The sequence below is a fragment of the Melopsittacus undulatus genome, chromosome 6 (assembly GCF_012275295.1).
Source record: "Melopsittacus undulatus isolate bMelUnd1 chromosome 6, bMelUnd1.mat.Z, whole genome shotgun sequence".
Lineage (NCBI taxonomy): Eukaryota > Metazoa > Chordata > Aves > Psittaciformes > Psittaculidae > Melopsittacus > Melopsittacus undulatus.
Window position 1 is genome coordinate 57,406,871 of NC_047532.1, and position 24,257 is coordinate 57,431,127.

The 24,257-nt window shown below is 43.0% G+C and overlaps 1 protein-coding gene across 3 annotated transcripts in view; it reads right to left on the reverse strand.

Annotated features, from left to right (window-relative positions):
• Positions 1-4,147: 4,147 nt before the first annotated feature.
• The window catches only part of PCCB (propionyl-CoA carboxylase subunit beta), a 28,933-nt gene continuing 8,823 nt past the window's right edge, over positions 4,148-24,257 (reverse strand). For all 3 annotated transcript variants that reach the window (XM_031043648.1, XM_005143056.3, XM_031043647.1), the window contains exons 4-15: positions 22,918-22,974; positions 19,504-19,617; positions 17,808-17,918; positions 17,373-17,481; positions 16,345-16,465; positions 12,916-12,997; positions 10,855-10,978; positions 10,018-10,125; positions 6,912-7,012; positions 5,655-5,753; positions 5,410-5,503; positions 4,148-4,416 (exon numbers count right to left, since the gene is read on the reverse strand). In XM_031043648.1, coding sequence (XP_030899508.1) covers positions 4,295-4,416; positions 5,410-5,503; positions 5,655-5,753; positions 6,912-7,012; positions 10,018-10,125; positions 10,855-10,978; positions 12,916-12,997; positions 16,345-16,465; positions 17,373-17,481; positions 17,808-17,918; positions 19,504-19,617; positions 22,918-22,974 — 1,242 coding nt within the window. In that variant the 3' untranslated portion in view covers positions 4,148-4,294. The remainder of the gene's footprint in view (positions 4,417-5,409; positions 5,504-5,654; positions 5,754-6,911; positions 7,013-10,017; positions 10,126-10,854; positions 10,979-12,915; positions 12,998-16,344; positions 16,466-17,372; positions 17,482-17,807; positions 17,919-19,503; positions 19,618-22,917; positions 22,975-24,257) is intronic.

The window sequence follows — 24,257 nt, forward strand, 5'->3', positions numbered from 1 at the left end:
TCACTGGCAAAGGCTCTGACCGCAGCACGCGAGTCTTGGAAGGCAGACGCAGGGACTGTGAAAACCTAGACCTTGGGCCCACTGTAGGAGAGGATCTGGTTCGAGACCATCTTAAGAACCTGAATGTACACAAGTCCATGGGACCTGATGAAATCCATCCGCGGGTCCTGAAGGAGCTGGCGAATGAAGTTGCAAAGCCACTGGCCATCATATTTGAAAAATCATGGCAGACAGGTGAAGTTCCTGATGACTGGAAAAAGGGAAATATAACCCCCATTTTCAAGAAGGGGAAAATGGATGACCCGGGGAATTACAGACCAGTCAGTGTCACCTCTGTGCCTGGCAAAATCTGGGAGCAGATTCTCTTGGAAGGCATGATAGGGCACATGAAAAAGAGAAAGGTGCTTGGTGACAGCCAGCATGGCTGCCCTAAGGGGAAATCCTGCCTGACCAATTTGGTGGCCTTCTATGACATGGCTAGAAAAGTGATGGACAGGGGTGGAGCAGTTGACATCATCTACCTGGACTTGTGCAAAGCATTCGACACTGTCCCACATGACATCCTTGTCTCTAAATTGGAGAGACATCAATTTGATAGGTGGACCACTCGGTGGATAAAGAACTGGCTGGATGGTCGCACTCAAAGAGTTGTGGTCAATGGTTCAGTGTCCGGCTGGAGACCAGTAACGAGTGGTGTCCCTCAGGAATCGGTGTTGGGACCGGTCTTGTTCAATATCTTTGTCGCTGACATGGACAATGGAATTGAGTGTGCCCTCAGCAAGTTTGCCGATGACACCAAGGTGTGTGGTTCAGTTGATTCGCTAGAGGGAAGGAATGCCATCCAGAGGGACCTTGACACACTTGTGAGGTGGGCTGATGCCAAACTCATGAAATTTAACCATGCCAAGTGCAAGGTCCTACACCTGGGTCAGAGCAATCCCAGGCACAGCTACAGGTTGGGCAAAAAGGAAATTCATGGTAGTCCTGCGGAGAAGGACTTAGGGGTTGTCATGGGTTCAGCCGTGGCAGTCATTTTACTCCTTCTTGTAGCTGGTGCAGTGCTGTGTTTTGACTTCTGGGCTGGGAACAGTTGCTTGATAGTGAGCATGTTTTGGGGGTGTTTTTGTTCAAGGCTTTTTCTGAGCACATGCTCCAGCCAGGTGGAGGAGGGGGGAGGCCGGGACCCAGGCTAGCCAATGAGGTGTTCCATACCATAGCATGTGATGCCCAGGATGCATACTGGGAGAGAGAGAGCAGGAGGGGTAGAGCTCTGGAGGAAAATGGAGGGAGCACGCGGTGCTGGGCCAGGCAGGGTGGAGTGAGTTATGGGTCAGTGGCTGGTGGGGTGTTGTATTCTTTTTGCTTGTTATTGTCTGTATCATTATTATTGTGTTATGCCTTAGCTATTAAACCGTTCTTACCTCAATCCGTGGGGGCTACATTCCTTGGATTCTCCTTCCTGACTCTCTGCGAGTTGGGGGACTTGGTTTAAACCACAACATTTTTTGGCGCCCAACGTGGGGCCCGAGGGTTTGAGATAAGAGCAGATCTGAGCGGATTTATGGTCTCTTGTCACAATGCTGATTTATTGGCTCTTAGAGGTTTTTCTCTGGATCTCGCAGTTTCGGGATTTTGCCAGGTACTTTGTGTATGGATTGGATGTGTTTGTGTTTGTCAATCATGGGGCTTGGGCTAGGGTTTTTGTTTCACTGTACTTTGTGTCGGAGGCTTGTAATACGGTGGGGCTCCAGCAGCAGGGGGGGATGGGGATGGACGTGGCCGCGGACTTGGACTTGTACCAGGCCGTCCCGCTTCTCTTCCCCGTCCTTGTCCTCGTCTTCGTCTGCGTGAGGCTGCGTGAAGCCAGGAAGGAGCGGCCCCGGGAGCTGCCGGCAGCTGAGGCTGCCAGGGAGAGCGGCACGGGGAGCCAAAGGGCTGTGGCAGAGCAGCGGGAGCAGGCGGGGGAGGAGCGGAGCAGGACGGTAGCTGAGCAGCAGGACCAGGCAGTGGGGGAGGTGAGTCCCGCGGCCGTTCCCGACCCTCCAACGGCCGAGAGTGTCCCCCGGAAGTCGCCCGCAGAGCCCCAACAGGATGCAGGAGACCACGCAGCACTTCCCAGCAAGGCAGTGGAGGAACCGAGTCCTGCCGCCGTTCTGAACCCCGCAGCGGCCGAGAGTGTCCCCCGGAAGTCACCCGCCGAGCCCCAGCAGGATACAGGAGACCACGCAGCATTTCCCAGCAAGGCAGAGAAGGAAGATCCGAACTCAGGAGAAGCTGGTGGTGGGAGAACTGGCAAGCAGGGCAGCTACATCAGCCCCAATCCCAAAAGTTAAACAGAGTCAGGTTTGGGTCTTGTCTAAGGTTAGACAAGTACATAGGAGCACCAGGAGACTGTCCCCAAGGCTGGACAGTCATGAGTGGCAGGGCATGTGGGACAGTATGGCCAGGTATCTGATCCACTAGGCCCCTCCAGTGCTTTGGAAGCATTGGAAGTGGAAGGCAGCTGTATAGAGTCCCCAGCAGCAAGCTGTAAAACTGCTGAAGGGGATGGTGAATGATTTTGAGCCTGGTGGGCCCAGGTATTTCAGGCCATCAGTCCAGATATGCAACATAGAGATGTCTCATGATCCAGGGTTGGACTTAAGAGGGATGATGTATTGGAAATGTGGGATCTGGGCATGATGTGAATGGTATGGAGTAAGAGGTGGATAATGTCATGGGTTCAGCAGTGGCAGTCATTTTACTCCTTCTTGTAGCTGGTGCAGTGCTGTGTTTTGACTTCTGGGCTGGGAACAGTTGCTTGATAGTGAGCATGTTTTGGGGGTGTTTTTGTTCAAGGCTTTTTCTGAGCACATGCTCCAGCCAGGTGGAGGAGGGGGGAGGCCGGGACCCAGGCTAGCCAATGAGGTGTTCCATACCATAGCATGTGATGCCCAGGATGCATACTGGGAGAGAGAGAGCAGGAGGGGTAGAGCTCTGGAGGAAAATGGAGGAGGGAGCACGCGGTGCTCGGCCGGGCAGGGTGGAGTGAGTTATGGGTCAGTGGCTGGTGGGGTGTTGTATTCTTTTTGCTTGTTATTGTCTGTATCATTATTATTGTGTTATGCCTTAGCTATTAAACCGTTCTTATCTCAATCCGTGGGGGCTACATTCCTTGGATTCTCCTTCCTGACTCTCCGGGAGTTGGGGGACTTGGTTTAAACCACGATGGGGTGTTAGTCAAGAAGAAAATGAACATGAGCCAGCAGTGTGCACTCACAGCCCAGAAAGCCAACCGTATCCTGGGCTGCATCAAAAGGAGCGTGACCAGCAGGTCAAAGGAGGTGATCCTGCCCCTCTATTCTGCTCTCGTGAGACCTCACTTGGACTATTGTGTGCAGTTCTGGTGTCCTCAACATAAAAAGGACATGGTACTGTTAGAAAGTCAGAGGAGGGCCACGAGGATGATCAGGGGACTGGAGCACCTCCTGTATGAAGACAGGCTGAGAAAGTTGTGGCTGTTCAGCCTGGAGAAGAGAAGGCTGCGTGGAAACCTCACAGCAGCCTTCCAGTATCTGAAGGGAGCCTACAGGGATGCTGGGGAGGGACACTTCATGAGGGACTGTAGTGGTAGGACAAGGGGTAACGGGTTGAAACTTAAACAGCAGGGGTTTAGACTGGATATAAGGAAGAAATTCTTTACTGTTAGGGTGGTGAGGTACTGGAATGGGTTGCCCAGGGAGGTAGTGAATGCTCCATCCCTGGCAGTGTTCAAGACCAGGTTGGATGAAGCCTTGGGTGATATGGTTTAGTGTGAGGTGTCCCTGCCCATGGCCGGGGGGGTGGAACTAGATGATCTTGAGGTCCTTTCCAAACCTAACTATTCTATGGATTCCAGTGCACCGAAAATCCAAGCTCAGGATTTTTCTCTCTGTGGCACAGGAAGTGGAGTCAGACTCCAAAGGTGGACCCAGGCTAGACGTGAACTCCCCAGGGTCTAACTCCTGAGCAGTGAGAGGTGGCTGCAGCTAGAGGGCCTAGAGAATGGCTCATGGAACATCTGACTTTGTGCAATTTGTAACAACTCACCTGCAGCAGGTGTAGCAGGTTGTGTGGCTTAATACTCCACCAAAATGGGTTTATAAAGATGAAGTGGTAAGACCCCAAATAAAATGAGATAGGGTAGTGTGATTTAATGGTATTAACAAAATCAAAAAGACTGTTTCCATTGCAAAGTAGACCTACAATTAAACAGGGAGTATTTCTGTTCAGAATATTGCTGTGTCTTCCAGCATGGCCAAGCCCCTCCTCACACTCACAGTGGGATATTAGCATGTTTCTTCCAGGGACTGGACTGTGTTTTACTAGCCAGCACATCTAGGTCATGGCAGATGCGCATGCGGGTGGTTGAAGGTTGGATGATATCATCAACAAACCCTGTAAAGAAAAGAAAACCTGCCAACCATGAAGTGCTTGCCTGCTTCTCAGCCTGCTGTAGGGAGGCTGCAATGTCAACCACCTAAATCAAAACAGTATTTGGAATAAACAATTCACATGTTACAAATTAACTGAAGAAGATAATTTAAACAGCCTGAAAATGAAATATTCCTGTGTCAGCAGTTTTTAAGTTAAAAACATTTGAGGGTTTTTACAAAAGTTGGCATGCCATAAAACGTTAAGGAGGGGCTTTACTCACTGAGTGCTGTACCTGTTACTGCAAAGTTTAGACATACCATCTCATTCTGTGTACTACTATTAGTCTGACTGACTTACAAGTATTGAATAGAAGAGACATCCCTTGACTTTGCACATGCAGGAAGCTGGGTTTTTTTCTGGCTCTAACAGCAGTAGTACTCTACTGCAAAACCAGAGGGAGGGATATACTGTGCACAGTGATTATGATGAAAAACAGTTTGGCTAAGCCTGCCCAGCTCTGTGGTGCTGTTACTGGGAATTAAATGAAGTACAAACCCTATCAACAGAGTAAGCCAGCACAACTGGAAATGAAGAGTGCCAGCTCCAGAGCCTGCAGAACTGCCTTCCGCAGCACAGTTAAGTCAGAAGGAAATACAGTGGGAGAATTTACTCCAAAGAGTCCTGAGTAACATCACTAAACTGAACCAGACTCTGACCTTTTCTTAAGGCCACTTTCAAAACAAACTGTCAAAGCATCTGTGCCTTTAAGGGAAAGGCTGCATTTTGAGATGCTTTCCAGTGTCTATGAAACTGAAAATCTGCTTTTCAGTGCAATCCCCACATCTTACCAGTCTCTCTCCATTTGAGTATGTCTTGTGTTTCTCCACAAGCTGTGGTCAAGCATCACCTTTCAGACTCAGACGCAAATATCACTAGCAAAAAGTTACTCAATAGCTACAAATTTACTACGTGCAATGGCAAACTCAAACAGGGGACACAAATAGATAACCATACCTCTCATGGCAGCAGGAAAGGGGTTTGCAAACTTATCCACGTATTCTGCCTCTGCATCTGCCTCTTTTCCTCTGAAAATGATCTGGACAGCACCCTAGGAAGATAAAAGTCTACATGTCAGTGACAGTAACTGGAGCCGTACAGAAGATATTTGAGTGCTCCACCAGTCCCTTCCCCCTGCCGCACTGTACAGATGTGCATTCTCGTCAGCTGCTTCAGAGTATAAGGAGTCAGCCTGGATTTACCTTTGCACCCATCACTGCCACCTCTGCAGTAGGCCAGGCATAATTTGCATCTCCTCTTAAATGCTTTGAGCTCATTACATCATAGGCACCCCCATAGGCCTGGAACAAAAACCAAGGGATTAATTAGTGTGAAGTTGCTCACAGCAGCAATAACCTACATTCCTCTTGCAGCTTTTATTATTCCAAAGACAAGCAAGTGGGGCTAAATTTTACCTGAAAGAGACCATGAGCATCTATCTCCCTTTTGCTGTTCTCTCCTAAGACAGATATCTCTTCAACTAGAACCACAAAGAGCAAGGAAGGGGGTTGCTGGTAACCCACAACCCTTCTTGATGGCAGGTAGGCAGGAATCACCATTTATCTTGAACAGCAGGCCTCAAGCCACACTGTGCACGTGCACACAAATAAATGACATGCTTCTGGAATTTCCTGGCCAGGGAACGCAGCACTCAGGCTCTGCAGCACTCCACTCTGGTACTGGAAGCGCTCCAGACAGCAGTGATGAACAGATACTGCAGAGCAGACTGCAGTACAGTCTGTTGCAAGGCATTACCAAAAGCTACAGCAAGGCTGCAAACTTGGGAAGTAAAGGATGGCAATATTGACAAGAATCAGAGAAAGAAAAAAGGAACAGCAAGAAGGAAAGCAAACCTATCAGAAAACAAAGCAGGAGGGGCAGACCAGCAAGGAGAAAGCTAAGCCTTTTAGGACCTAGAAGATCACTGAGCTTTATGGCAGCATGGTATCAGGTACCTTGCAGAAAAAGGGAGAGGAGAAAAAATTAAGTAGACTATAGCACCAGTAAATGGAAGAAGAGAAACCATGTGAGGATGAAACCTGTAGGCATAATGTATAAAGATACAGTCAGCACTGGTTTTGGAAAAGGAGACTGAAGTGGCAGAACAGAGAAAGATGATTTGCTCTGTGCAAACAGATGGCATGTCCTCGGTGAGACAAGCTGGGTGACAAAGGACAAATACTTGACTGAAGGCATTCCAGGGAGAAAGCAAATAGCAGAAACATGTGATTTTAGAGGAGTGCAGAGGGACAAGGAATGAAGGAGCTGAGGTAATAGTCTGAGAATAGAAGAAATGGCCTCTTGTAACTTGACATAAAGAGGTGTTACCAGATGGGACAAATGGAGATGTGACAACAGAAAGCACAAGTGGGACAGATGGACAGAGCTTCGCATAGCTACAATTGCTACTAGTGAAATCAAGAACTCCAGCAGAGCACCATGGAATCATGCCAACTTACCTTTCTGGTGATGATAGTGATTTTAGGTACAGTTGCTTCTGCAAAGGCAAAGAGTAGCTTCGCACCATGACGTATGATTCCACCATACTCCTGAGCTGTACCTATAAATGACAAGGAACTTTTTCACTCCAGGGAATTCACAAAACCCCCTATGCAGTTTGGCGGCATCATCATCTGTTACTGGCAGCAAACCTAACAACAACCAGAGCCATGTTAATATCCAGGAGAAGGCAATACCAGGCAATGGTCTCAATCAGATACTGAGCAATGCTACAGTAAGACTCACACCAAAAGCAGCATATATTATTTGCAGATGAGGTCACAGAACCAGCACACTCACCAGATGGTATGTTCCTTGGAACAAAATACAGTTATATCATTTTCAGGACTTTGACTGTGACTAGCAGTGAAAAACACAACCTAGATTCACTTCTCCAGAAACCCACTCTTCCACATCCCGTTTTTTCTAGGCCATACTGAAAGGCAGTTTGGCTATCAGAGACCTATCCTAGTTGTCCTTCCAGCAAGGCCAAGATGATGGACCTTAAACAATGGAGCATGAATTCCTCTGTAAAGATTCTCACAGCATGTTGGAGAATGATCATATGCAGCAAACATGAATACAAGTCATTACAGGAGGTTAAACACAGGCCTCATTGGTGTGACTTGGAAACAGCAATTCCATACATCTTATTTGTAGGATTTCTGAATTTCAGACCACCAGATGTAACTCTACAATTACTTTCTAGCAGTTTACCCACCTCCTGCCTTTTGCTTTCAGCACCTGAGATAACTTCTTAGAGTACTTTGGGATTTTTTTAATTTATATCTTTTTTAAATGTAAGATTTTAAAGAAAAACTCTTCAGTGAGCTGCACTAACTCTCTGGGTGGCCTGACATTAATGCTTCCCTCAGTGTCATTTGAGAGGCTAATCACAGACAAATTATTACACTTAGAAATGTCTCTTCTCAGCTACAACTTCACTTTTGGTTGTTGTTTCCCTCCAGCCTGTGGGACTTGTGAAGCCTGCAGAACCTTCCCCGCAGCAGCAATTGGAACCAGCATGACAACAGCCTGAGCACAGCTGGGATGTTCAGCCTAGACCCAGATGCTGCAGAGTACTTGCAGACCCTGTGATCTACCCCTGGTCTCAGTTTCTAATTCACACTTAAAGCAGTGTAGCCAATCACTTAAAATACTTCAAGTGTAAGACCATTCAGTTATTATTTGAACTATTTACAGTGTCACCCATGGCCAAGTAACAAACTCTTCTGATCACAGATTCAGTCGCAGACTTGTTCTAAATACATGTTTTGATCCAGCTACTGGTTATGAATGTCTTAAATGTCAGCTCTGTGCACATCTATTAAAGTATTTGGATCGCTAACATTCATTTGTCTTCCGCACTGCAGAGAGAGATGAGGTGACCACCACCTTCAGAATTTGTTATTTAACCCAAAATTTCTAATGCTATTGTACTGATCTTGTCACACTCCTAAAGATATATCAGTTTAGGATCAATGCCTCTTTTTAGCTTTCTCTACTTTTGTTTATCTTTCATTTACATACTTTCAAACCAACATTCTATTGTGCAATACTGAGTTACTACTTTTAATTAGCTGTATAGAAATAGCTTTGGTCTTGGACTCTGACCAACTGTCCAAATCTAGACTCCTGCAGTAGCTCCTGAAGTGAACCAGAGCTGCTGCTTGGTCCACCTCAGAGGAGGGGATGTCTACAGCAGGAGGGAAGAAGAAGGTTCTGTTAATGCCTTCTGTATTGCCTCATTGTTAAAACATGTCATAAAGCAAGAACTGGAATGCTGACTCGTGACATTTTGATGCTTTGATAGCTGAAGATTCCTTGAGGCAAAACTTGGTTTATCCAACAGTATTAACCTTATATATTCAGTGGTATGAAAGACATAGCATATCTATTTGTATAAATATTATTTATTTAAATATTATTTGTATAACATTCATCATCCTCTCATAACCTGTTTTCTAAAAGGTCATTTTAACATTAACTGCTCATGTAGCCTATGCTGGAAAAAGTCTAATCTCAGACCTTTCCTTACTGATTCACCTGGAGCTTCTCAACCATGGGCATTCTTTTATCGGAAAAATGCCTTGGAGCATGAAAAAACCAATGATACAGAGAAGGGGGGCTTGTGTATCATTGAATCAACAGCAAACCAAGGATGTACCATTTTCTTCCCCTCTATGGCTTCATCTTTTTACAGAGTTGGGCATTTAAGTATAGCAGATGAAGCTGGTGGATGAGGTAGTTTCTCTTCCTGCAGCAAAGCTTGGAGAGCAGCACAGGCCTGTACTAGCTCAGTAACTCAGCTGCTTTGACCAGTGGCCTCTCTGCCCACAGGAGAATCAGCAGTGCTGTTCTGTCATGTAACCCTAATCAGACGGCTCAGAAACAGTGTGTGGGACTGCTTTCCACTGCCTCTTGGGCAGTGACAGTCTTTGCAGGTCCTTCTGCTACCACACTATCCAGGTTACAGGCTTATAAATAAAACAGCATCTAAATAAAACATCTGAGCCTTTAAAGGGGCAGGGAGTCTCCTTATAAATCATAAACTAAACAGTGCAAGTTCCACACCATTTACAACAAGGACAGCATCTCTAGGAAAGGCAGAGGTTTTTTTCCTGGACAGGCCATAGTCACAGCTGTGCAGTTGTGCTGGAATTCCAAACAGCAGGACAGAGCTTTCCAGGGCATGACATACCCATGGTCACCTCTGGCCAACTGGTCATCCCAGCATCTCTATCAGACTGCTAAGCATTCTGCATTGACTTAATGCATGAACTGGCCCTCTCCTCCAGTAAGTCCTGAAAAGCTTTGTAGCCTCAGGATACACTTAGTGGCATGGTACAAGCACTTCTTTCATTTTCCTGCAATGTCTTGTGTATTTCAATCTCCTTGTTATGGCTACTGTACTCAGAATACAGAGTTTCTGTCCCCAGAAGTAGGATTTTAAAGCCTGGTTTATTTAAGTCTATTACTGTAAAGTTCTTCTCACAGAGCTTTTAAAATGAGTTTTTAACACCAACCCCACCCTGCAGTGAGGTAAAATATAAAGGCAAGGCTTACCTGGCAAAAATCCGGGAACATCCACAAAAGTAATCAGTGGTATGTTGAAAGCATCACAGAAACGAACAAAGCGCGCTCCTTTCACAGAAGAATTTATGTCTAAGCACCCTAAAGTTGAGAAAACAAGATAAGGTGTTAACAATTCCAGTGATATGCTAATGGCAGTAATTCAAGACAACTCAAAAATCACACTATTTTAGCCCTACTGTCTTCATAAAACAGAACAAAAGCTTATCTGTAGACAATATGGACATAATCTGCCGTGAAGTTTGCCTGGTTTAGAAGGAAGGTTAGAGTACAAACTGCATTCAAGGGGAACTAATTTCTGAACACTCTGCATAAGGACTTTCTGTCACCCAAAGCAGCAGCCTGAACTCGGTATATTCTTGCAATTTTAAATATTTTTCTGTCATTTTCTCTTTATTGACATTTTTCAGATCAATCATGTTGAAAGGCTGCAGAGTTCTCCATTCAAACAAAAAATCAGTTTGGTCCACTAATACTGTGAGACACTTCAGTGGGGTTGGTAAACACACTGCAAAGTTTCTGTTCCGTTTCAGTGGATTTAGAATTTATTATGTGCTATAATATTAAACTAAAACACATTTTGCATAAACCACCTATGTGAAACATTAAAAGCCAAATGAAAATTAATATCAAAACCTGCTGTTTGGTATCTGCACAGTCATATCTTGTCAACAGTACAAAAGAATAACACATCATACTGGGTCAGCTGATCTTCCCAAACAAAAAGGCACAAAAATTAAAAACAAGGAGCAAACCAGAAAGTCATGATCGGTGGCAGTTTCACACCAGACTTGTACAGCCAGCTCTAACCTGATGCCACTTTGGGTTGGTTGCCCACTATCCCAACAGTTCGTCCATTCATCCTGGCAAAGCCAACAACAATGTTCCTGGCATAGGAAGGCATGATCTCAAAGAATTCCCTTTCATCGACAACCTGCAAGGGTGAGAGGCAGAGCCCTTATGAGGACTTTTATATATATGCATATATAAATATATATATATATACAGAGGCAAACACAAAATCAATTACCTCAGTATTGCAACTTTTAAAACATATCAGAATTCACAGAATTAAAGAGGAGGAGAAGGAAGAAAGACATCTTTTAGTCCCCTTTTCAGCCTTCAGTCCAGGAATTAACTAGTGCTGCACTTAATCAAAACTGCCACTTCAGCATTCCATCAGAGAACATCTGTCTGACACTTCCTCTGTGGCGAGCCTTTCTCCTAGCTTACAAGAAATTTTGAATCAGATGTTAAGAACTGCCTTCTCACAGCTTTAGTAACTTGCAGATTACAATTGCAAAGAACAAGTCCCAGAGATACAAAGCAAATAGTAATTCACAGATCTCAGGAATGCTCCAGGACACATTTAATACATACTCTACTTTGTTGCATGTTTGGAGCACTGATCTAACAAAGGCCAGTACAAAATTGCTGTGTTCAAGAGAGATCATAATTACATATGGAGCAGCAGTGACACCTGTACATGGATGCCTACTTCGCGTTTTCAACTCTATTTCCATGTTTTCAACTGTTTATGACAAGTTTGCCAATACAGACTGCAGTTTGTCAGTGATTTCTGAGCCTAAGCCAAATGAAAAGTAGTGGAAAAAATTTAAGTAGTATTGAAGTAGTGTTATTTCTTTCCTTAATAGTTCTTGAAGTCCATGGGAGGGCTTTGGGTTGGTTCCCTAATTCTAAAAAAGATGTTTTTCTGATGCCACCTTTTACCTTGGAGCAGTAGTACTGAAACTCAGAATGGAAAAATCCAGAGATTAAAAACATCCTGAGCTGCCTTTCTACACTGAAATAAACCTTAATATAGCAAGTGCAAACTGAAATGTGATGGCTGAGTGAGTCTGTGGAGAGAGTTCAACAAAATGGCAAAAGGGAGAAATATGTAAAGGTCCCACAAACACAGTTGACACCCCACCCCTACCCCATTTGTATGTCCTGCCTTGAAATGGACTTGGTCCTAGGTTCAGCATCCACCTCAGAACCCTGGAACCCTGGGGTGGGAATCCACCATTCAACAGCTGAGTGGCAAAAGCAGCAGCTGGCAATTTCAGTACTCAAAACCTGGACTCTGGGGTGCATTACAGGGGTATGTAACACTTTGATGAGATAAGACTTCTTTTACAATTATGTTCTCTGCCCATGCATTTAGACTGTATTCAGTTGTTACAACTGGAAAAGTGAAGTACTCAAAAGTTAGGCAAGGAATTGCCAGAATTACCACTGCCTGTGCCACTTCAACTATTCACACATTGCAGTACCGTCTTGCAGGGGGGTTTAGAAAACAGTCAGATGTTCCCTTGCATGCCTGCCTCCCAGGAGCTCTTTTTCACAGGATGCACATTAACATCAGAGATCCCAAGGTCCTGAGGGCTTGACTTGTAATTAAAAAAACCCCATTCCTGTACTGTCAGTGCGTGTAACTAACTGTTGGACTAAACAGAGAAGAGCAGAACTCTGAGTGTACTCTATGCAGTTTATCACCTTTTATGAAAAAAGGAGAGAATTCAAGATGGTAATAACAAAGTATGGGAGGGGGCAAGTGACCAAACTTGGGACAAGTAGCGAGGAGATTTCAGCCCTAGAGAGAAAACTGAATTACAACGTCTTTCATTTGTACAGTTACACATGCAGTGTAAAGGTAGATCCTGAACCAAGCTTTAGGATTCCTTTCATCTGCTACAGTGGTTTTTGTTGTCCCTTAGTTTATAGCTACTGCCCAGGTAAAACAGTAACTTGGAAAGACTAAAAATAAAAACCTCTTCAGTGCCATTCTATTCATTTCTTTCAATTACTCATGTATAGAAGATAATTTATCCATATTCCTCTCACCAGTGCTCACAGTAGCAGACTTACGGAGTGTATGATATCCAGCATATCATAGGCTTTAATAGATTCAGTTGGTACAATCATGTCCAGCTCAGGAGCCAAACGGTCACTGCAGAAGACAAGTAAGTGTGAGCAACAGTATTTACATGTCAGATGAACACCAAGACCAAAAACTCAGGTAAAGAATTCCACCTCTGAAGAGACTTCATGGAAACTGCTGCTCTGATATGGGGAAAAGAAAGAGTGCTTTTGGTCTCAGACAGTTGTGACTCAGTCCCCTGAGCTCTCACACACTGGAAGAAGAAAAGTATGAGCTATCTCTTCCTGAAGGAGACATCTCTTCCATGAATACTTCTGCTCATGAACCACCTCCTGGAAACACATTGCTCCTCTTTGACTAGAAGAGCTTCATGTTATGTGGGGGGGAACATCTGCAGGGGACACTGGAGGAAGGCATGTGAACACTGGGGTGGGGCACAATTCAGCCATGGGGAAAAGGATGTAGAACAAGTGCCAAGCTGCCAAAGCAGAAGAGCCTACTTAGCCAGCAGCTTCAGTCCTCACAGCTTGACAGGCACAAGGGTTTCTCCCACTGGCAAAGCAAAGCCTCCCACCCTCTACCCTCATCTACTGTGTGCACACAGTTTAGGAGCTGCACATTTATAACTCAGATCCTTTCCCTGCACCTGTAATATTGAATACAGGAAACTGTTTCATACTTACTTCCCAGACAAGCAGAGCTTCCTGGGTGGGGAAAACGCATCCACTCTCAGCTTCTGTGGTTCAGTGTCTGTGTTTAAAGAATCTTGACTATTACTCTGCTTAACAGGGACTCGTTTCATATGGGGCTTTACGTGTAACAAAAGTGCTGTTCCTCTGTTGGCAGCTGACACTATCAGTTACCTCCATCTCTGATCATACTGGCATCACTAAGAACTTGTGTTAGCAAAAACTGGGTCTCTAGATTCATTCAGTCCCAAGGGAGGGTGTCAATTTTTGAGTCACCACTAAGAAAGCTTCAGGGATTATTCTATTTATGCTATTCCATAAAAATACCGGTCTATATTTGTTATAAATGGTGTTTCTGTGGAGTTCCTATTTTAACAATCCTGTGATTTAGTGTATTTGAAACAAGACAACACAAGGCTCTAGACACCCAATTTAAAACCAAAGTGATCTGCAGTTTGTCAAAATCATACAGAAAACACTACTGCAAGCCTCACTGCCGGCTCTGTGCTCCCTCACATACGCAGGACTAGAGAGGCACAATTGCCTACTGAGACACATCTATTAATAGATTAAAACTGAGAGCAACACTTCAAATATTTTTTCCACATGATTAAAGAGTATTGCATGCAAATACTTCCATAAAATTATATAATGAAACCTTAATCTGATGAAAGCAACCACTTTTAACATATCAAACCTCAAGCTACAAAACATTCTAAAACTTCTTGTCCATAAGGTAAGTATGAACTCTAAGTGCTCTAAGTTCTGTGTGTTACCAGTGGTCCCTCAAAGGATAAGGAAGGTGGAAAAATGAAATTACTCTTCCAATAAATTCACAGTGCTGTACAGTACCGAGGGAAACTCTAATGGCATTAAAGTAAATACCCAAATTCACAATGAAGACATCACCCAGGATACCATAAGCTAGACAATCTCCTTCAAATCATCACAGATAAAGGACAGCTGGTGTTTGCTATTAGAGTCATGAGACTCAAGAGGTTGAGAACTCTGTTTCTTACAGATCCCAGTGAGCAGAAAGGAACTGCTGCTCATCATCAGAGCAGTCATCTGAAGCCTGTGACAGCTTGAGATACCCTCACCCACAGCAACAGTGGTTTTCACTCAGTACAAAAGTGAAACAGTTACCTAGAACTAATAATAACCTCCTCCAGAAATCTGTGTGCATACTTCAGGCCTTAGAGGAAATGGAATCTCTTTATAGTCAAAGACACACAAAGGTAAAAATCACACTGTACAATATACCAAATGCAATGAACCATACACCCTTCAAAGGCAGAGCATTCACCATTAGACAATTTGGTACTGTAAGGAGCCCTCTGACTCTTTAGAGCCCAAGCCACTGACACCCGAAACTCCAGCCAACAGAAGTTTCAGCAACCAAGACTGGGATTTTTCAGCACCACAAAGAACCTACTTAGCTAAAAAATTACATTTAATTTGCATAATTTATGCCCATTTTCTCTGGTCTAAAAATTATGCAGCCAGAAAGAAATTACTCTAGGGGAAAGGGCTTTGACTGGAGCAATGTAAGGATCAAATGCATCGATTCAAAGCTGAAGGACTATTAAGATGTCAGCATGTCCAGATGACATAATACCAATGCAAACATTAAGAGTACAAATGGGATAAATACTGGAGATGCTGCTATAAAAATAAGTAAATTTGACAGATCTATCTTTACATGTATAGAGGACAGTAAATTCAAGCTCTTTGTACAAATTGCATTTATTATACTGTGATCCTCTAACAATGTATCTGGTGCCTAATAGTGAACAATGTGCTTCAGGTACCAGAGCAGTGTTTGTAAAACTGATCCAAAACCACCTCCACAAACTATTTGTTTCAAAGATGCTGCAAAGAACAGTGAAGCATGAAAAGAAGATAACCTTCCTGTCTCACATGGAAACATCTTTAGGCAAGTAAGAACAAGAAGACATACATCAGGCACAGCTATAGAGCTGAAAGGACCCAAGTCAGGCACAGCTCCCGTAGAAGAGAGGGTGACAGCCTCTTTATGGATTTCCTACTGAAAGGGCTGAACTGGGCATGAAACTGGATCTCAGGTCAAGATTGTTTTACTTCATTGACATTCCCTGTCGTTAGCACTACTAAGCAAGGCTGACTCCTTGAACAGCCCCATGCTGCCTCTCCAGCTGTCCCTCAAACTCTTGGGAAAATTCTCTGATCAAAAGTCCAGACAGTCACTGGTTTTCTCCTCTTGAAATGACTCAAGTCCTTCCTTTGTTATGTTGCCAACTGCACAAGGAGGCTGAGAGACAAGTACCTAACACATACAACTTTTTGCCTCCTTTGCTTCCTTATTGCTTTCCCACCTGAAACCTTAACAAGCAGATCTTGCCCAACAGACACATAACTTAAAAAGCAGGGAAAGTTCTCCCCACTTTGGTTCACTATGCTGTTTTCTGCCCTGCTCACTTGTTTCAAAGAACTGTGACAGCCCATCTGTACAGACATTACTTTTCCCCAATTCTGTACGTCAGCCTGCATGACGCTTTCAAACATGAAACATAACAATGAGCATGTATGCATGTACACATGCATGATGAAACACATCCCATGTTCACACACAATGCAGAATTATCAGCCGAGATCCCAGGCACGAAATGCTCATTTCTGTATGCTACTTGAGGCAGAAAAGCCATGAAATTCAGTGGCCAGGGACCACAGATCTCAGTCTCCACTTACCTGGGGTCATGACATTCACAGACTGGTGCTGGATCACGGTTGCTAAGAGGTAAATAATTAAAGAACTCTCGGAGATTAAGTAAAGCATCTATATCATTCTCAAAGGCTCTGTGTGCAACTCCTGGAAAGAAACATTATTAAGCAGTTAGTGGAATTATTTTGCAAAGTTTCCTTTTCAACTATGTATGAAGAAAGACACAAAGAAGTAACAGTAAGAATTTTTAAACCTGAGGTATTAACAATCGGGAGTTTTAAGCCACCAAATTTGACCAGTTAAAAATATCTAGAAAATGTGTGGCTCTATCAGACTTCCTCCTTAACAGGTCTGGACTGTTGATCTCAAAATAATTTTAACTGACTTATCAGCTATTACAGACCTAGCTGGATTCCAGCCTTCTGGAATTCAGTCCAGGTACTTTGCTGCACTCAAGCTTTGGACTACAAGATCTTTTCTAAAGGCTGGATCTGAGCAGCATCTCTGTATTTGGTACTGTTCATCATCAGCTCAGTTCACATAGGATTTGAGATCCCACAGTCATTTTGAGCCTCAAGAAGATCCATGAGTCACCAAGTTTCCCCAAATAGGACAGGGAAAAATCCTTTATCTCACATTGCCACTCAGTTTATAGTTCAGAAGTTCAATCAAGCACATCAGCAAACAAGGGATTGTTAAGAATCTTTCAACCCATGAAAATCTCTGCACAACAAACAACAAAACTCCACACCACACCAAGCCTGCTTTGATAAGCCTTGCCTCCACCAATCTTTCCACTTCTATAATCTTTTGTGGATTTGCTACTTTCTGTTCCAAATTCCTGAACTCTCATGTGCTCCCTTGCTTTTCCTACTTTGTTTTTCATTGTTAAAAGGACTGGCAAGATCCCTATGCAGAGTAAGATCCTGTGCTTAAGGCTTTATCACTTAGACTCAAGTGACACTCAGGAGTACAATCAGCTGTTTAGCTAGAACAACTGTGTCATTGCCTTTAAAGAACAATTAGTGTGTTAAGTAAACTACCCAGCTCTCACCAGACACAGCAGTGTGAGTCTTCGCACCCCCAAGCTGCTCTTGGGTGACATCTTCATTGGTAACAGACTTAACAACATCCGGGCCAGTGATGAAGAGATAGGATGTGTCCTAGGGGAAGGGAAGAAAGCAAACACACGCAGTAAATGCTAGACCCAAGCTGCAAAAGCACTTAAGGAAAAGCCAGAGTCTCTAGAGACTTGCCCCAAAATAAGAAAACAGTAGAACATTGGGGAAAAAAAAAAAAAAGTCTTTACAATCCTTAATGTGGTATATTTAAAACGCAATTAGCCACAAGTTACTTGGGAAAGTTTTTCTTGACTTTTCATTAAGAATAAGTTTAATCCAAAGAGATGACTTCAAAACCCCGTCATGCGGAGTTAGTTTGTGTCTGATCAATGTTACCAGCCGTGGGGGAGGATACACTCCACTCTTACCTTTACCATGAATGTGAAATCAGTTAAAGCAGGTGAATACACAGCTCCACCAGCACAAGGACCCATAATGAGGGAGATCTGTGGAACTACCCCAGAACACAGAACATTCCTCTGCAATAGAGAGAAAAAAAAAAGACATCTAGTTTTACAAAAAAAAAAAAAAAAGGTCTCTCTTTAAATCTGTGCACAGATTCTGCAAGAACACACAATCACACACAGGAGAGGAGAGCTTGCTTCAGTTAGTGGGAGATAAATATCTAGAGAAAACACCTTGATACAACTATAACCAAAATAATGTTGCTGCTTTTGTTTTGCTTCCTTCTGCTCCCATACATTTGATTTCTTACACCACCCAATGACTGCAAAGGAAGTTGCAATGTGTGACCTCAACAGATGCTGCAGAGGCAAAAACTGCACTGAGCCTGGAGTGGCAAGATGTGTACGTATCTGAAATGTGAACACACCATTACACTACCCCTCAGAGGTAGAAGTAAGCTTTACTAACCAACTCTGGCAGAGATTCTTTTAAAATCAGGATTCCTGCACTGGCGCAAGTTTGACACAATGGTGAATTAACTGCTGTCCACCAACAGTGTTGCTGTCCAGAAACGGTCTACACTGCTCATTGATCAACTGGATTACAACTGACTTCTGTAACTGCTTAGCTACATCATCCCAGATTGCACAAATCCATAAGAATGCAGGCAGCTGACTAACTTGTCATCCCACCTGCCTGCACTTCTACTGAAAGCACAATCATGTTTATGTGCTCTGTATCTAAAGCAATGTGTTTTGGTAGGCATATAAAATAATGCCATTCTGGAAAAAAAATAAAAAAATTATCAGTTGCATTTCTAGAGGAAAAATTCTTGCATTAGCCACAGAAATACTATAGAAGAAGACTTTCACCAGTCCAATCCATACTGGAAATCCCCAAATGGTGAGGTTAACACTGTTAGAACAGAAACCTCTAACTTATTTTTTTTTTCCTTTCCAGAAGTTCCCCCCACACCCTACCATCTTGACAGAACAGGCACTTGGTCCTTCTGTTCAGAGTTTCTCAAGTTTTCTTTAGGTGCATAGTATTAGATTTACTTTAAGTCCCTCTTTCTGCAGTGGAAATATTCCACCTTTTATCAGCCCTACTAAAAACAAATCTGCTGTGTGAAATTCTTAACATGTCTGTATTTCAGAGGAGACACAGAGACAGCTGGTGGTAGATCACAACCATCACTCACCTAACAAACCATTCTGAACTAGAGCGTGTCCACCTGCCTCAAATGGATAAACACTTGAGAGAAATTACATCCCAATGCAGGCAATACATACTTTAGCGTAAATGAGAAAGCTAACAGTTAGAGATTTCTTCCAATTAAATATATTGCCTATTCTTCCACCCTTATGACATAGCTCCCTATATAGTGCAGCTCCTACAAGGCTTTTCATTGGACCACAGCATTTTACAAGGCCCAGCATTACCCTTAACACATGGGTAAATGGAACTAAGCAGTACAGTAATTTGTCCAAAGCCAAGAAGAGAACCAAGAGGACAGTCCATGTCTCACAAGCCCTTGTATATACTGTTTCATTCACCAGGTAACAGTGGCTGAAATAGGATGATGATAACCTGACAGCTTGCTTACTTTGGCCATCTTTGTGGATGTGAAGCTTCCTGGTCAATCACCAGTCTACTTACCAAAAATATGTCTGCATAGCCTGCCAAGGACTCCACTCCTTCCTGGATACGGGCTCCTCCAGAGTCATTCAGCCCAATCACAGGTGCTCCAACCAAAGCAGCTTGATCCATGACCTAGGATGAATACAAACTCGTTACTGACCTAGATAAGCTAAAAACCCAAAATGAAAATCCCCTAAAAAAAAATCCTTATGTACCAGAATCCAAACTGCTTACATAGCACTCAGCTTCTCTGTATTAACTACCACAGCCACCAACTGCCTACTGAGGTATCACATTTTGACTCACTCAGACTGGAGGCTAAAAGATACACATAATCTTTCGCAAGCTCTTTCATACTTATCTGTCTTACCAGTTGCACATCTCCATACTCACTGTATTACCCAAACCCTGTGCCAAGTGACATGATCACAGGAGTTTGGCTCAGAGAAGACCAATCTATCACTGTACATAACAGGTCTCAACTGCACCTTAAACATTCCCTCGTATATGTCTCCTCTGATCATAAAAGTTTATTGCAGTGGCCACTGTGTAATCTCCCTAAGCAGTATATTCTAATGCTTGATTATCCTTCTTAGAAGTTCTTTCAAAAGACTAAACTAGATCTTTCCTCTGTAAATTCAGAAATATTACTTCTTTCTTGAAATACACTAGTCAGGGGGAGCAAGTAACTACTTCATTGCCTCCATCTTCATAAACATTCAAGTACCTCAAATGTCCCTTCAGTCTTTGTATTTTCCTCATGTTTCTAAACTAAGCACCATTCTTTTTACATCGCATTTTCTAGATCTCTGATCATTTGGTTACATGCCTCAGGATCAATGCTTCAACAGAGGCTGAAGTGGGAGGACTGAATTCCTTACATTCCTAAATTACATTCCTTACATTCATAAAACATCCATGCTTATTGGATCCAAGTAAAAGGTTTGCCATTTTCATAACACTATAGCACTGACATATTATGTAAAAATCTGCTTTAAGACCAGCTTTATCCCCCAAATAATTTTCTGTCAAAGTACACATTGTCAGCCAATACCCATTTTGAGTTTCAAAGTTGCTTTTCCCTGCCTGGTATTAGCCCTTTCAATCATTGTTACAAGACTGCATCTTATTTCAGACAATCTTTAATTAATTAAGATTTGTAAAACTTCAGTCCTGTCTTTCAGACTACTGTGTTTCTTGGCAATATAAATTTCAGGGTTGATGCTGCAGGAACCACGCTCGGTCCTGTTCAAATCAATGGCATCACAGCAGTACCAACATTCCAGCATGAATCGGTGATAACTATCTCTGTCTAGTTCTAAAGTGGCTTTGTTCCTCCCTTCAGTCATTCAATGCAAAACAGGGGTTCTTCATGCTTCGTGCCTATATGTTCATTTATAAAGTGAAACATCCCAGTGGCAGACACACAGAATGACTTTATAGTTTAAATACAAATCCACATTTAGAAAGCATCTGTGTGGATTGTAAAGAGAGGCTTTGTGGGCCATGAGTGCCCTCCTTTGCTTATGGGAATGTTACACAAGACATTAGCAAATGCCTTATTAAAGATCAGCTGAGTCACAGTTATTGCTTCTTCCTAGAAGGCCTATTATCCTATTACAACAGGTTAGTGACAAGCTAACTGACACAACTTTGCTGTTTTCCAGGGAATCACACATGGATTAATCATTTATTTCAATGCTTTTCCAGACACTGAAGTTCTTCCTAAATCACACATCAAAATGCACATTTAGACTACTAAATATATGTTAATATATTTGAGATCAGACATTTATTTGACATACTAGTATTGGTAGGGAACATTTCAGAACTGATTCTCAAAAACACTTCTCTTCATCTCACAGACTCAACAACTGCCTTGAAACACAACATCATAGAAGCCCATATGCATATAGGCTTTAAAGCATTCCCCACCACAAGCAAGAACCTATTACTCTCAAAAGAGCCACACAGTCTCTGCTGCTTCAGAGGAACCATTACAAGCATTTAACGTGGTCTGAAAGACCACGAAACTCTTCTGCAAAAGCAACTGGAAATCTGTAGCCCAGACCTACCCAGCCTGCCTGAAGCATCACTGCAAGATGCCAAATCCTCCTGCCCCTCTGCAGCTCCAGGAAAAACTCCCAAATGACAAACGACAATCACCAATGGGGCACATCCCCAGGAAAGCCCAGCTGAGGGAGAACAACTTCACTTCCATGTTCCACAACATTTCACAACCCTTATGCCACTGATAAGGTTTGCAGAAGCCAAGATCATCTCTCTCTGAACAGATTTTTGCTTCCCAGAATTGAGCCCAGTAAGAACTCAGAGAAGCAATACAGATACCACACCACTCTGCCAGCCTCTTCTCAACTCTGCACTGCACAGGCTGCAGCCTCAAAGACTGTGAGCCCCAAAGCAACTGATGCATCCAGGGCCTTCAAACTTTAGAGCCTACCACTGACACTGATGCCAACCAAGAACAGTACCAGCTAGAAAGGACTCACATTTTTCTCTGGTTCTGCTATTTGTGCTCTCTCTGGGATTTTTAGAAATAAGAGACAAAAGAACCATTGGGAAGCATCCTACCATTTCAGTACCGTTACAGCCCTTCCCAAAACTCCAGTGTAGAAGGGTAATATCAAGTCTTTCCCAATATCAAATCTTTCCCAATATCAAGTCGTAGTAAAGCCAAGTTGTTATTATCGAGCCCAAAGTCTGTGTTTTTTAGTTTATACCTCCTCACTGCGGAGGAGCCTATGCCAAAAAAAGTACTTACTTCCATCAAGAGAAAACACCTTGGGCATCAAAAACCTTGTTTCTGATCCATTAGCAAGAAAATTTGGGAAGTTTTCACCAGTCCACACCACTGAACACTCATGCATTAAAAAGTTCTTTTCCTCCCCATGGGATTCAAACACCAGCTTTTCCAATGAAACAAGCGGACAAATGAGAATAAATGACCACAAGTGCCTGATAACAGAAGCTCCAAGTATCAAGGTGACCTCCAAGTTGTAAAACTGTTTCTCTTCAGACTGTTCACTTGTTACATTTTTTTTTATAAATACCACACACTTCCACATAGCATTTGACATTTCTCCAGCAGACAATGGCTAGTTAATTCGTATTTGTACTTTGCAAGTCTCTCTTGTCTTCTACAGCACAGTAAAAAGGGCAGCTTTGGTTAAACAAGGTATTACTTGGAAAAGCTCTCTTATACCTGGAAGGTTTCCAAAGGGTACCTCTCTGCTCACCTGTGCTTTCACATCTGAACTGCCATGAGGCAGCAGGTATTTTCAGGTTGTCAAGACACATGCCAGAGTCCATTGAAGCCAGTCACAAATTATTTCCTCCAAAGTCATTAAGACAACAGATTGAGAAAAGGACTCTGACAATTTTTCTGGTTTATTTTCACCTGTGAAATATTACCTTACAGATCTTCTGGGCATGAGCTCCAGATAAACTGCCTCCAAATACAGTAAAATCCTGGAGGGAAAACAAATTGTCAGATTAGGGGGGGAAAAAAATCATTTAAGTAAAATCACTGCAAGTAAATCTAGTACAATCCTACAATGTTCTATATTTGGTATGCTGTTCCAAAACAACTGGAGTCCCTCAGTGCAGCCTGCAGATCAATCCTGCTCTATTCAAACCTCCTTACAAGAAAAAAGATCTACTAGATGTATTTGCCAGTGGATTCCATGTTGAAATCACAAACTTAGTTTTGCTCCCTCCCTTTTTTTCTCCCTACAGAAACATTTTCTCTTTCTACAAATGTATATTCCTTTTTTGTCAACATTTATCAACAGTGGAATAGTCTGGGGAAGTTTCACCGGTGAGGAGGGTCTCACTGCAAGGGGCAGTGGCAAGACATGACTGCAGACAGGCTGAAGTAAAAACCTGGAAATATATGCCATTGTTCTGTACTCATGAGTTACGCTTCAAGAGTTTATAATTCTTTCATGAGTGCTATAGGGACTATGTCAGCCAAAATCTGATTATTGGTGCTACCCCTAAGCATGAGCAGTAAGATCTTTAACAAGCAATATGAGGCCCTAGGACTGACCCAGAAGAGAAAGGGGACATTGACACGTACTGGCACCAACAGAGCCCAGAGCCAACTTGTGGTGAGTTTCTCTGATGTATACCCACCAAGTCTTACTCTCAGATAAGCTCTAAAAACTGCGTGGATGACTACAAGTAGCAGTTAATCCAAAAAGGAAGGAACATCTTAGGTGGCATCTCAATTTGGAGGGGGAAAAAGGTCTTGAAATATGAGAGGTGTATCATGAAGGGGCACATTTAAATACTTTTAGTATAAAAACCGCCCTCTATTTGTGTTCTTGTAAAATTTAGGTCTGTGTTCAGTTCCTGTCTTATGTTCAGGCCCACATAACAGTGTCCTTCCTTGGAAGAAATGTATATCCAAGAAAAAAAAAGCAGGGTGTATGACTTTCTCCGGGGTCACACAGAAACAATCATTTTGGCCATGACAGCAAATTGAACAAAGGCTACTTTGTGGCCCAGAACAGAGCAGCAGTTACCAGTGATCTGAAAGAAAGCCTCTCTTTCACAGTGTTAAGATGAACCAAAACAAGTATCTTACCTATGATGATTCCTCTAAAATATTTTTACTGAAACATAAAAAGCATATCTTAACATTAAAAGTATACTTTATGTTTCTATTTACATACTACCATAATCCCTTCAACTATTCAGAGTTTGAACCTGAGAAACAATTCAAGGTTGCTCAAGTGCCCTCTGTCATG